The 14770-nt window shown below is 34.2% G+C and overlaps 2 protein-coding genes across 2 annotated transcripts; one reads left to right on the plus strand and one right to left on the minus strand.

Moving 5' to 3' along the window:
• Positions 1–627: 627 nt before the first annotated feature.
• On the plus strand, positions 628–8906 carry LOC21401489 (UDP-N-acetylglucosamine diphosphorylase 1). The gene is made up of 15 exons (XM_024174357.1): positions 628–931; positions 1219–1273; positions 1369–1520; positions 3091–3130; positions 3816–3908; positions 4165–4277; positions 4368–4442; positions 5433–5472; positions 5593–5675; positions 6069–6146; positions 6983–7126; positions 7232–7299; positions 7904–8018; positions 8248–8404; positions 8595–8906. Exons 1-15 carry the CDS (start codon positions 779–781, stop codon positions 8690–8692), a joined length of 1464 nt encoding a protein of 487 aa, XP_024030125.1. The 5' UTR covers positions 628–778; the 3' UTR covers positions 8693–8906.
• A 1072-nt stretch (positions 8907–9978) lies between these two features.
• On the minus strand, positions 9979–14156 carry LOC21401490 (urease accessory protein D). Its single transcript, XM_010111562.2, has 8 exons — positions 14034–14156; positions 13810–13875; positions 13607–13681; positions 13361–13405; positions 12814–13047; positions 12032–12114; positions 11707–11875; positions 9979–10205 (listed from the first exon to the last, which is right to left on the minus strand). The coding sequence occupies exons 1-8, from the start codon at positions 14133–14135 to the stop codon at positions 10092–10094; spliced, it is 888 nt and encodes a 295-aa protein (XP_010109864.1). The 5' UTR covers positions 14136–14156; the 3' UTR covers positions 9979–10091.
• Between the last annotated feature and the right edge of the window lie 614 nt (positions 14157–14770).

Here is a 14770-nt window from a genome sequence, read left to right on the forward strand (position 1 = left end):
CCTTTCTTTTTTATCTTTTGGTCCTTTTTCTTTTTCCTACTTTTTTTTTTCTTGTTTTTTGTCCTTTTTTTTTCTTTTTACCTTTTAGTTCCATCCGTTTTTGTTAGCTCTTCACGGTTTTTCCCTCCTTTTTATCTCCTCTTTCTTCTTTTGCTTCTTTCCCCGTTCACTATGGCACGCGGTTCTGACTAAAATGGCGATGTTTTGGTTAAAATGAATGAATAATAATAAATTTTTTCCCTAAAATTTTATATTTTCTTACTTATATATATATTTTCCGGTATTATTTTAAAACTTATTTATTTATATAGTCTTTTTTACTTTTCTTATTTTCCCTCTAAAAATTTATTTTCTTTTGTTTTTCTCTCAATTCTTTTTCGTTTTGGTTCATTTGTCCTATATTTCTTTATGTTAATCATTTTGACTATTTTTTAAATTTTTACCCTAATATTTTATTTTTTTATTTTAAAACTTTTTTATTGCTTTATTCTAATTTTTTAACTCTTTTTTTGTCTAAAACTTATTTTTTATTTCTTTTTTTTTAAAATTAAATATTTAAATTTTATAGCTTAATAATACGGTAATTAAAACTTAACGTGTGAAATACTTTTAAAACGAACGCAACACGTTACAGGAATTGTGACCCCTAGGCGCGGTGTCTCTCTCTCTCTCTCTCTAAGCTCATAGAAGAAAACCAGGAAAAGTTCCTGCGACTGAGAGAGAATGAGATCCGGAGATTGTAGACAGAGAAAGCTTTGAGAGTTCTAGAGAGAGAAAGATGAGCGACCTAATAATGGACGGTTCGTCGCCGCCACAACCGCCGCCTCAGGCTCTGCTTGAGCGACTCAAAGACTACGGCCAGGAAGACGCATTTGCCCTCTGGAACGAGCTCTCTCCCGAAGAACGCCTCCTTCTCGTCAAGGACATCGAGGTTATTTCAATTACCTGGATATATTCTTCTTCTCTTTCTCAGCTGGTTGTCGCTCATGCCGTTTCTTTCTCGAGAGTAAACTTCCGGAAAAAGGAATCATATAAAGACTTTTTTTTCCCTTGTAATATATAATATCTCTTCTTGTAAACGGAAATGAAGGTTTACTAATGATGATTTGGCATGATTCCATTCGCTTGAGTTATTCTCGGTTGCTTTTGATCTTTAATGCCTCCCATTTTCTCATGCAAATTGTGCTTCATGTTATTGATCGGGTGACTTTTTCTCAGAGTTTAGATCTTTCCAGAATAGACCGGATTATTCGGTGTTCAATTCGGTCTCATGGTTAGTATTGCTCTGTTTTCTTGCGCACATAGTTATGGAGAACAATTCCGATGGATTTGACCCGAAGTGTTTTTTTTTTTTTTTTTGGATTGAAGGTCTTCCAGCGGCGGCGATTGAGCCGGTGCCGGAGAGTAACGTATCGACGGTGGAGGAGCGGACGCTCGAAGAGAGAGAGAGATGGTGGAAGTTGGGCTTGAAAGCCATCTCAGATGGGAAGTTGGCTGTCTTGCTTTTATCTGGTGGCCAGGTATTGTGGTCTATCCTTAATTTTGTTTTTATTTTTTTTTCCTAATGTAATAATTACATTTATACTTTATCTAATCGTCGTTTTACTTTATCTAATTATGTTTATGCTTTTCAGTTGCATTGCTTAGCATTAGTGCCTTTTCACTTTATTTGTGTGACCTTAGATTGCAATAAATATGATATTAAATTAATACTGTTGATTAGGAGATGGTGGGTTGTTTCACATGAAACCTCTCTCTCTCATGATTTTCGTATGATATGGGTTGTTGGGAAAAAGTATGATTGAGGACTTCCTTTTATGAAAGGACAATTTTATAATAGAAATTTTAGGTTCATTAACGCAAACGAGGACTTTGTTCTCCATGACTGTGAATTTGGTATGATGTCGCTTTTTTGGTGGTGGTTTTACTTTTTATATTAATAACCTTTATCTCTTTATCTTCTTCTTGGACGGTGTGATGTTCTTTTCTGCCTGTTGATTTGGCTGTTTGTTTGTAGCATTTAGTGATATAAACGCATGGAATATCTTTTACTTAATGGATGCATTAGTTAATAAAGGTGCTTTATAGGATTCCATAACTTTTTTTTTTCTCTTTTCCAGTTGGAGTCTAACTTTACTAGGCAAAATATTCTACGGTATGGATGATGTTCTGCAATATCTAGAACTTGCGTTATTGTCTTATCAATAAAAATTATCCGCTTGAGCATAGTTAGATGTGAAATAAAATCTGAACCAGTTCAGGCATACTCCTTTTGTTGGGAGTTATCAACTCAGGTGTGAAGAGCTATGAATCAATTTCTGTGTATGAGTTGAAGTTACAGTTCCTATCACAGGAAAAAAGAAACGTTGAAGTCAGAAGATTAAATTTGTTCAACCTAAAAACCACATAGGAAATAGTATTTTTCACTAATTCAAGCCAATTGTTTCACTATTTTCAGTGCATTAGGCAATATTATTGATGCATTAGATGATATTTACAGTGTATTTGATGACTTAAACGTGATGGTAAAATACATTATAACCTTCTGAATAAATAGCTGCGTGATGATGTCGATGTCTAGTTGTTAATTATTTTTTTTTTAATCTTTTTACCCGTTTCTAGTTTTTAACGTTTTAGTTGTGTCAGTTGTTGCCATGTGTCGCCACACATTGAAAGAGTCAGCTTGCATAAGAGTTTAAGGAAACAAATCAAACCTCCATAATTCTAACTAGATGTTGAAAGTTTACCACTTGCTGAAGTTTTTTTTGTTGCTTTAGAACCATTTGAAGTCTTCACACACTCTGATTGGGTTGCCATAATATAAGGTTTGTGTTCCGGAGGATTTTGGGCAATGAATAATTTGTATGTTAATGCATGCAGTAATCATTGCAATAACAGGAGATTTCCTCAGTCTCCTGTTTATTTGAATATGTTGTGCCGTCTAAATTGTTAACTTGATTACATGGGCATCATCTGTTTGTGCACTTTTTTCTTTTCGTCATGTTAAATAAATAAAAATTGTTGCGCCTTTTTTTATTCATGACCGTGGCTGACGTATGCATTCTTGTCTTTCATCAAATTGTAATGCAGGGAACTCGGCTTGGAAGTTCAGATCCAAAGGGATGCTTCAGTGAGTAATGATCAAGTTTACCTTATTTTGAGACAGTTTCCCCAGTTTAAGTTTCTTGTTCTGATATCACTTATGGCTTATTTTAGAGGCACTGTTGAATGAGGGACATCAATTAGATGTAGAACTGCTAATGTGAAGCCGGGACTCAATTTTAAATCTTTTCTGTGACTCATGGAGATTTTAAAGCGGATTAATTCATTTCTTGTTTTTCCTAAATCTCTTAAAAGTGTCTTTTCGTCCACTGTACCAGTTAATTTCCTGCAAATGATAATTAACTAAGTTTCTATTAACTGAATCATGATTCAATTTGAAGCCTTAGCCCAAATACTTGTGTTTAGACTTTAGCTTTAGCATGTAAGGTTTTTAAAGGATTCTCAGTTTTGTTTCTTTGCCTTTTGGTGGGGCGAGGATTTAATTTAGGTACACATCTGTGACTTTGAGATGGAATGAAAAGAAAGAAATTTAAAACAAACATATGATTTTTTTTTTTAATTTAAATAGTTCAATTTTGTTTTTAACATTTTTAATAATAAAGATAAATTAAAGCTCTCCATTTTCTATTTTTTTCTTCAAGTGATATCTTCATAAGAATGTCTAAACTATGATCTTTTTTTATTTTTTATTTTCTATGAGAAGCTCTATCTTACATATGTGATATGTTATGATGTCCTCTAAACGGGTTCAGATATTGGGCTTCCATCTGGGAAGTCGTTATTTCAACTTCAAGCTGAGCGGATATTGTGTGTCCAGAGATTAGCCGCTGAAGCCATGAATGATGGTATGGTTCATATCTTCAATATTCATCTTTTCTTCTCCAACTCTTTTTGTTTAAAGCCTGGAGAACAGAACGAGTAATCTTTCCATGCTTGTAACCTCCCTGTTTGCTACCTGCCAAGTACTTGAGGCAAATTTGATCTGAAATCTTTGGTATATTCCCACAGAGTTACCACCCGTCAAGCATGAATTTAAAGGTTTTTGTACCATTTTCGTTTTTTGGTTCATGTGTTATATCCTAATGACATAGGTGCCAACAGGTTCTACTCGTTCAGTGCAAATACATTGGTATATTATGACAAGCCCATTCACTGATGAGGCTACACGCAGATTTTTTGAAAGTCACAAGTTTTTTGGTCTTGATGCTGATCAAGTGAGAAGTGTTTCCTTTTCTTTCTAATTTTTTAATGTATTTGTTCTTATTTGTGGAGGGCATATGATTTCTTACAATCATCTGATTCAGGTAACCTTCTTTCAGCAAGGCACCATACCTTGTGTTTCAAATGATGGGAAATTTATAATGGAAACTCCATACAGAGTATGTTGAAATGACTTGTCTTTTGTTTTGTAAAATTTTGTTCCCGCCTTGGAGTTGTTTGTGAGCATGGGAAGTACATGATCACCATCTACTACTGTTAAAACTATGGTCTATGTGATATGCATCAGCACTTTAAGAACTTATCAAAAGTATTCAGTAATTTTACCCCCTCTAATAAATTGTACAGTGTGAAGGATTGGTTACTTGTATATTAAACAGGTGTTCTGCTGATTGTACAACATAATTACCTATTTGAACTCTAAAGTATGTGGCAGCCATCTCCTTTCATTTTTCTTGTCATTAGAAAAAAACTAAACGTGAATATATGGCATTTCTGGAATATGATTGACATATTTTTCAGGATTGAGCAACTGTTGTGAGCTAGCTAAGGAGTATGATGATGCAAATTAGATATTGATAAAGGATTTTAGGGGCTTCCATTTGTTTCAGAGCTATGAGACTCATTCTTTAAAGTAATGTTAGAACCAAAATTGGGTGATTTTGGGCGCTTTGTTTTGGGATTTTGAACAAGTGTTGATTCCAGTTAGAATCTATCATGTACCTTTTGGTTGCCAACCCTGTAAGTAGTTCAATTAATAGATCGACGTCGGACTAGGGCTACATATGTGTGGATATGTTTGAGTGCTGTAAGAATCTTCGACACTATCAGCTGGAAAAAAAAGGATATAGCAATATTGAAAGATCAAATGATAATTGTTGAGGCAAAGTTGCAGTAGGATTGTTTTTGAATCTGTAGTAAATGTTGTGTTTTTACTAGTATTTTTAGATAATAAAATGTTTTGACTAGGGCAAAATAGAGCCTAGTAGTTAGCAAGAGTTGCTACAATGTCATTCTTCATAAAAGACGCTGTAGTTCCTATTCTGAAAATTTGTTATCTAGAATACCATTTTCCCCGTTCAACACAATTGTTTGCCTTCATATGCATACACAAATGTCACCAATTTATGACTTAAATTTCTTAAATCCAGGTAGCTAAGTCTCCAGATGGGAATGGAGGAGTTTATGCAGGTTTATGTTATTAAACTTTGGTCCAGTATTGCATACTGTATACTATTGCTGGATTTAGTTTAATAACTTTTGTCATTGCTTGGTCCTTGCTAATAGCAATTGACCTAATTTGTTGATCAGCTCTGAAGTCATCAAAACTTTTAGAAGACATGTCCATGAGAGGAATTAAATATGTGGATTGCTATGGTGTCGATAATGCACTGGTGAGTTTTGTTCGTTTCCTGTTGGCGTGTTTGGTTTATCCCAAGCAAATAAAGGAGAAAGTAAAAGAACTTTCTGTTTTAATCATTTTGTTGGCAAAGGAGAGAAGCAGAAGGGAAGTTAAATTCTATATTTTTCATCACTTTTCCTCTTGACACACTGAAATTTTTAATTTAGGAATAGTTGTATCCAAGGAAGAAAGCTGTTCAAACCGTATCCTACTTTTGTTGCATGTTATTTGTATGTAGCCAAAAAAAAAAGTTTTATTCTGCCGCCTTTATTTTGTTTGTTTTTGCAATTGAACACCAGGGGTGAGTGTCGTATCAAATTTTTATTCGTTTAAGACTTGAAACTCATTGTATTTAAAGGCATAGTGATTAGGATCTTGAAAGCAGGTTCGTGTGGCTGATCCGACTTTCTTGGGTTATTTCATCTATAAAGGCGTCTCTGCTGCTGCAAAGGTCGTTCGTAAGGTATAAATCTGCTGCTTAATGTTTAAAGATGTATGACATTAAAGGTTTTAGTCGTACTTGTAATTCAAAATCTTGGTTACAATTTCCTTCATTATATGATAAGCAAGATAAAACTTTGGCAAATTTATGTCGTTGCTAAGCCAGGATGAAGTAAGAGTGCCTTCTTCTTTTTCTTTTTCTTTTTTTGTTTTTGTTTTTTTGCTTTTGTTTTGTTTTTTGTTTTGTTTTTTTTTTTGTTTTTTTTTTTTTTTAATGTCAATGGATGAGATCTTTTGAAAAAAGAAACTGCTGTACAATTCTTTTTCCCTTTAGCATGATAACCTTCGACTCTTGTTAGTAAAATTCTTTAGAAAATTGTCAATAAATGGGAATAACTGTAAGAATATATAATCAGAGACAGAGAGTCTTGTTCAAGCGTATCTTTTCTTTTACTTTTGATAAATTCAATTGTCAAGTTTTTGATTCAAGTCGTGTTATCTCACTTTGCTGAAGCATGTAGGAGTATTCTTGACCACTGTTTTAAGGATTCTAATATTTTTCTTTTTCTTTTTTTTTTTTAAATCTTTTTTGGATCCTGGATTCTAGTATGTTGTATGGTGTATAGTTGTAGGTACTGCAAAATATCGTAGAGCACTTTTGCATATGCTTTTCATGATTGTTTGTGGAGCACGTTGTATCTGCTTTTCAAATTGAATGGACTTTGATGTTTTAGGTGGTCATAACTCGTAAGACATAATTACGGGAACAATGACAATTCTATGCTATATAGGTCTTAGTGCACGTAATAAAATCTGAAGGATAGGGTATCTTAGTTTCTCGTGCTTTTCTCATTACAGGCATACCCTCAAGAGAAGGTTGGTGTTTTTGTGCGCCGAGGCAAGGGTGGACCTCTAACTGTGGTAGAATACAGTGAGTTGGATCCATCTTTGGCTTCTGCAATCAATCAACAAACTGGGCGCCTTCGTTTTTGTTGGAGCAATGTAATGTCTATTGCATATTTTACATTGTTTGATTTCTTTTGTTTAGTCGTGTGAAATTCCTGGTAACATTTTTTTGGTCTGAACTTCTGTGAGTTTTGCCTTCAGGTATGCCTACACATGTTTACTGTTGATTTCCTAAACCAAGTGGCAAATGGCCTTGAAAAAGACAGCATGTCAGTAATAGATTTTCCTTTATCCCATTCTTTCCCCATCCCTTTCTCCTTGCTTCTTTTGCATATAGTGTACTTCTATCAGCATATTCCTGCTACATGATGCATTTGTCTGTCCCAAGTATTTCTTCATCCGTGAATCTGTATACTAAAATTGCATGTGAAGTGTCAGAAGTCTCATATGCTAGGTATGAATGACAATAATGAGTACAATCGATGATGTCTTTGTGTTTTCTAGTAATAATATTAAATATATTGTACATCATTGACCCCTAAGTATTTCTTCATCTGCTATGCTTGTGCTGAAATCCGTGTGAGATGTCAAGGTCTCACGTGCTCAGTATGACTGATAATTTGTATGGGTCGTTTTATTTTTTTGGAAAAAAAAGGGGGGGAACTCCATTTTGACTGTGTAGCCCTAGATAAAGAACGCAGGTCATATTGCGTACACATGTTACAACATTAGTTATGTTTACACTACAAGCATGCATGAGGAAGTTGAATCATGCTTACAGTTTAATGCATCATTTCAGTTGGCTTTGGTATTGGAGTTCTTAATCTCTGTTTTTTGCCATTATGAGAATATTGTTTTGCTTTGCCAATGCAGCTACCATCTTGCTGAGAAGACAATTCCTTCGGTTCAAGGACATACAATTGGATACAAACTGGAGCAGTTCATATTTGATGCATTTCCTTATGCGCCTTCTACTGCACTTTTTGAGGTGAATTTCTTTTGCTTTTTATCTCTAGGCTCCGGCACCGAAGTAGTTAGGAATGACATTCTAGATCTAGGCCTTCAGGAAAGGCTAATTTCGAACAGAGCTGCGTGGAAAAGTGAAATCCATATAGCCGACCCTAATTAAGTTGGGATTATGGTTAGTGTTGTTGTTGTTTCCTTTTCGACAAATGGGGATGGCACAACCTTTTTCTTTGAAACTCATTCTAAAACAGGTTTTACGTGAAGAAGAGTTTGCACCAGTAAAAAATGCCAATGGATCAACTTTCGACACTCCAGACAGTGCTAAACTTCTGGTTCTCCGACTCCATGCTCGCTGGGTAGTTGCTGCTGGTGGATTTTTAACACATTCAGTGCCGTTATATGCAACAGGTAATTCGTTCTTATTTTATTTTCCATTCAGGGGAAGGTATAAATGTGTAGTCTTGGTAGAAATCAATAAAGTAAATGCATAGATGGAAACAGGAAGTTATGTGAAAGATTACTGCCCCTTACAGATTATACCATGTTCATTTCTGTGTCCATAACTCTTCTCAGTTCTCAAAGCAATTTATCTAACCAGGTGTGGAGGTATCACCACTATGTTCGTATGCTGGAGAGAACTTAGAACCTATATGCCGCGGTAGAACCCTTCATGCCCCTTGTGAAATTACATTCTAAATTGCAGTTAATCTATCGTTCTACTTTTATGTCACCATTTTATAACGTGCCGAAGTGAGTTAAGTTTCATCTGTGTGATGTTCATTTTCGGGCAAGATTAGTGTGAACTGCTTATGTATTATGAATAGTATTTCTTTGAGTATTTTAGGCATGGTTAAAGTTTTTGAGTTGAATTTGAGTTATAACTTGAGTTGAAGTTGTAACTTGAATAAAATTGAGTAAAGTTGAATAAAGTTGTAACTTAAAAGAACGTGAACTTGAATAAAGTTGTAACTTGAGTTTAAACTTTTTCTGAGTTTTGTTGCAAAAGAACAACTCCTCAATTTTTCAATAATGATTTGCGATGTTTGAACCGTGATGTCTGTCGCGATATTCGACTTTTCAGGAGGTTGGACCCTTTCTAAGCATCAATGTAACCCGAAGAGAAAATGCCATCTTATGTATCTCACTAAATCAAAACCCTTAAAATAAACAGCGTTCTGCTGTGCAGAGGAAATATTTTTAGAAAAATTCTCAGCTCATCATTAATGATGTGATTTTTGAAGCAATTCTAGCAAAGCGAACCTAGATGCACCATGCCGTTAACTTGGTGGCTTTGCCGAACAAACGTGTATTTTATCATATGAAGTAAACTAACTGGTCACAGCATTTTTTTTTTTATGAGAAGTAAAATTAAGACTTCTTTTGAAGGGAAATTAGTCACGATTGATAAACGATATCATTTCAATTGTACTCCAAGTTCACATCACATCACGTTCTTAATAGTCAAAGTATGTTTCTGATCTTCGGAGATTATAAGCAAAGATAAGCAGAGAGACGAAGCCTTTCCTTCCTCTTTTTTTTCTTTTTTTTTTTTTTTGGCAAAAAGGTGACTGAGCATAATATTATTACCTCTTTTTTTCCTGGAAAAAAAATATTGTTTGGAATCGTTTTTAAAAACAGTTTTTATGTATTTTAAAAAATAAAAAAATGAAAATGAAAACAAAACGTTTGTTTAGTAAATGTTTTGAAAATAAAAATAGTGAGAATGATTTTTTGAAAAAATTAAAAAACAGTTGAAAGTTATTTTCACTTTCTGTTTTTATTTTTTAATACTTATCAACAATATTATAATATATTAATCAATAAATACGATTTCACTTTTTTATTATACTCAAAATAATCTCTTAAAAAAACTAATCAAACGAAATTTTAAAATCAATTTCTAGAATAATTCTCAAAATAATCTCATTTTTATTTTTTTATTAAAAACAAAATCAATTTCAAACGTACCCATTGTTACCTTATTTCGTATACAGGTTATTCTATAAATGAGAACCTAGAGAACTTGAGATCTATGTAAAAATAGACCAATAACAAGAAAAAGTAAAATATGCATTATAATACATTCTCTGAAAATTCAATGATATGGTGATAGTCCAAGTAGTGGTTCCAAGCCAGCCAATTGATGTTGTAGGAACGTGTAAACTGATTCAGTTGTTGTGGCAACTATTCGAACGACGACTCCTTTTCCCTGCATTAATAAGAAATAACTTAGCTCAAATAAAATGAAAGGATAAAAAAAGAAGTCAATATGATGACATCCTCCCAAAAAATTGGATGAAAAGTATCCGTCTTCTTGATGTAGGACCGAGATAAAAGAGAAAATCTATAAAGAGAGCAGAATCAAGAAGGAAATTGAACCAGTAGGGATAGAATAGAATGGCAAGAAGGGATTTTAGAAGGAAGAAAACTCAATATTAATCATTTATGAATCATCAAAACTATTTGCGTTGAAATTATTAAAGACTAAAGACAAAATATCCTCATAGATAACTATACAAATTAAAAGGAAACATCTAATCTTTTTGTTCCGCAATTAGTATCAGAGTGAAGTTGCTTCCTTTGGTCAATCCTATTTTTTCACCAAAAAAATAAAAGAAAACACAGAATACCCCAACAGCCGCCTCCCGTCAACCTCTATGCACCATTACATGCAGATTTTCACTAGGAACAATGTAGATTTTTCCCAGCATTTTTGTTTTTAGATTGCCTGTGGAATTCTTAGCCACCCTGACAGTCTTTTGCTCGATGATGAAAAATGATTAGGAAGGGCCCTTTAAAAAGCTTGCAAGTAAAACCAATTGGTTGTTGAAGTTTAATCTTAAAACTGCTTTCAGTCGAATGGATGATAGACTTGCTCAAATAGTTGATATTTATAATCAAATTCAGCACACAAATGGAATGCAAAAGAACAATATAAGTGGAGCTAAAGTACAATTAAAATTGGTTTTAGTTGAAAATCAAGAGTAAGGAACACTCAAATGAGTAAACTTGGAAGGTTGAGAGCAGAAACTCGATAGTGTTGTCCGTTAAGTGTGGTTCATGTTTTGGGGGGACAATATCCCACAAGCAAAACGGTACTTTGAATGCAAGGCGAACGTCGCTCTGCATAACAAACCCTGCTCACTCTAACTAACACATGACCTTGAAAACCCTCTTTGGTTAAGTTCCTTCATTTACTTGTTTCTCTCCTCCCTTGCAGCCCTGTCAATTCCCATCTTTGAGGCATTGTAGGCCTAGGATAGTTCTGCACCTTCAAGGCTAGCCGAGAAAACACTTTCTATTGAATCACCACTTCTCTCTCTCTCTCTCTCTCTCTCTCTCCGTTCTAAGGCTAATTCAGTTACATCTAAGAAGGTCTCTCTGTTCTCAGGCTAATTCAGTTACATCTAAGAAGGTTTAGGGTTCTCATTCACTCAACGCACCTGGTCCTCTTTGTCACCTTCCAGGGTCCTAAAATGGAAAAGAGATGGAAACCAATCTGGTAGATTGTTGTATAAAATCTCGACAATTTTTCCCTAGGATGGGCTCAAAGAAGTACCAAATGTACTGCCTCAACTTGCTATTCCAGGTTTTAATATGTTTTTCAATTCTTATTCCAGGTTAAATAGACTATTGAATACAGCAAGAAAATTTCAGGGACAGCAACCACTTATGGCCTAAGCATTACGAGGGCATTATATCACAAATACCTGAGGACCAAAGACACTTGAAGAAACAATAAAGTTCGGTTTGTTCGTGCAACAAGTGGAACTTCTTTTCATTCGTTGAGCTGATGCAGGAGAATAAAATTGTAACTGCTCAGTCATCATCCTCCTCACTTCTTCTTGGACTTGGTTTTGAATGTGTTTCATCTTTGGCCTATGACATAGCAACCAAAAAAAAAAAAAAAAAAAAAAAACATCAATTCAATTATTTAAACTCCTTTCATCTTAGTCTCATAAACTTGACAAGTAAATTCATTTGGTAAAATTATCGAATAAGGTACCAGAGAAAAAGTAAATCAGTAAAACTCACCCCCAAAATATAACCATGGCAACCACTTGGTACTCCTGCATGCGCTCTACAATAGAAGGCATGCTTCCTTTTTCTAGAAGTACCTGCAGGGTAAAAGAGCCACTGGGATTTTATGATTCATGAATTTATTCACATTCCGAACAATTTAATTGTGATTCACAAACAATCAAAGAACCATGTGAGAGTGTTAAAAAGAAGGAAATAGTAACAGTGTCTTGCATTTGAGAGCAATTGCGGAAATACAACAACGAAAAGAGGGCAACAAGAACTTTGTTAGTGCCAGGCTGGCAGTGTCTTGTGCCGAAAAAATGCATGTAACACTGAGGTCCAAAAAATGAAGGGAAGAAAGGGGCACGAGAAGATCCAATAGTTATTTAACAGAAACTTCAATATGTATGACATGGCATGAGTCTGGTTTAATGGTATCTCGAATATGAAGTATTTTGATCAAAACTAAGTTACAGTTTAGCAAGTACCCAAAAAGAAACCAGATTGTTACAGAGTACGGTCATGAAAAAGGGGGAGAATAAAAATGACATAATGCAACAACATGCGTAATGACTAGCAATATACAACTCGATAGAACATGATTCTGTCAAATTGCTATTAAATAACCAACCAAACAAACTGTCAAGAAATTCTCAGATGCCACCACATTATGAAATAAGCTTATCTTTTATATTCTCAGTAAGAATTAGCAACTTTTTTCAATACGAAACTAAGAATTAGCAATATTATCATCAGGCAAGATGCTGAAATTCTGATCGAAAGAAAACATGTACCGTATCAAGAAGCAGAGGTTCATTGTCTTCTAGGAATATGTGATTGGTACTCTTATACAGATCAAAATCCCATTTTTCACCACTTTCATGGCGCCCACTAGTGACCCAATCAACAACGATCAAACTCGCGTCACTCAACATCCTAAAGACTTGTTTCTGAGTGTACCTAGCCGTGGAAAAACATGTAACTGGATCTGGGATTACAGCCAAAAGGGCATTGTTCCCCACTCTCGCCTACTGCATGGCATGAATTAGCCAATGTCACTTTAATTCAAAATGAACAACTTATTTGATTTGTGTTAATACAATCCAAACCACCCTGTGATTCTGACTGCCAAAAATTTCAAGATTCTAAAAGCAAGCAAACTTTATTGTTTACTATACATACCGCAGTAATTCATATTCTCCATTGGAGAAAAATTAAGGAACGCTTAAAAAACTAAACACTATTAAGAACTTCAAGGTCAGCTGCACATTAATGAATTGAATTCTGCAAAGAAATGACATAAATTGTAATTTGTGTGGTATGGGAAAGTTGTTGTGTTACCTCCAAGACTTGCACTGAGCACTTTGATCCCAGAGACTTGTAGACCTGCACAAGAAGGTCATAGAATAGAACCCATTTGAGATTTTCGAACATTAGGATTAAAAAAAAAAAAAAAAAAAAAAACCTACTCCATTGAAAATTTGAAGTGGAATCTTATTCAAGAATGTCACAATATGCAACATAAATATGTTAAAAAAAAAAAACAAAGAGAATAAGGTTGCCAAATAAAGGCTATGAAAGTTTAACCTTTGTGGAAGCTTGGGTAGTCAAGACAGTAGTGCAGCCGTCACCAATTGTGAAATCACATGAAATAGAATCTCCCTGCACCCAAAATCACTGCTATTCAATCATAAAGGAGCTAAAAATAAGCTTTTCAATCAAGTAAAGAGTACAGAGGAGAGAGAGATTAATCTTCAAGCAACCAACAAAAAAAAAAAAAAAGAACATACAGAGACAATGCCACCACCATATGTGAGGGTGTAAATCCAAACAGCATCAGTTTTGGAGTTGCCCAACTAAAGAAAATCCAACAAAGTTAATTCTGAGATTGTTGCCATCGAAATTTCAAGTTCCAATAATGCACTATATACGAAATACAATACAATACATAGATCCCACAGAAAGAAACTAAAAAAAAAAAAAAAATCATATGTGAAAATGGATAAAAGGAAACCTTTTTTGGTACGATGAATTTAAGAGGATACTTTGAGTAGCACCTTGTGACTGTTGACTTGTCTCCCACTTTCTCAACGACCACCGTTCCCGTTTGTTCCATCTCTTTTCTCAACTCACTCTCTCGTATGTATGTTGGGGCAAAATAAAAATCGTTGTTGAAGGGAAATACACCACCATTTACGTCACTTATTTCGCCCTTTTTTTTTATTAAAAAAAAAAGGAATTGAGGCATGACGATAAATTTAAAATAATAAAATTTGATTATTTTTACGTGAACTCCACAATTTTAAGATCATTCTTATTTTGTCTCACTTAATTCTTATTAGAATTTATGTTAAAAACAGGTAAAAAAAAAGAGTTTTAGTATGATTATGTGGTCTTATTCTATTTATTTTCAACATAAATTCTAACATAACAAGTTAAGTGAGATCATGTCTTCTTTTTTTCCGTAATATTTCAATCAAAAGTCGTATGATTCCCCCGTTTGGTTGGAGGATTTGTTCTCTGATTCGAATCATAGTTCATGATTCGCTACAGTATTTTCTCTCACAAAAAATACACGTAAATTAAAAATGATTCTAATCTCATAATTCTAATTCATGAACCAAACGGGCTCACGTGTCTAATTCAATATTCATTGGGTAAAATGAGTATTTTTAAAGTTTAAATGGCGAATGTAAAGCTCAAAAGCTATAGGTGAGGTTTTTTTTTTTTTTTTTTTTTTTTTTTTTTTAT

Source organism: Morus notabilis, unplaced genomic scaffold (genome assembly GCF_000414095.1).
Source record: "Morus notabilis unplaced genomic scaffold, ASM41409v2 Scaffold96, whole genome shotgun sequence".
Taxonomy (NCBI): Eukaryota; Viridiplantae; Streptophyta; class Magnoliopsida; order Rosales; family Moraceae; genus Morus; species Morus notabilis.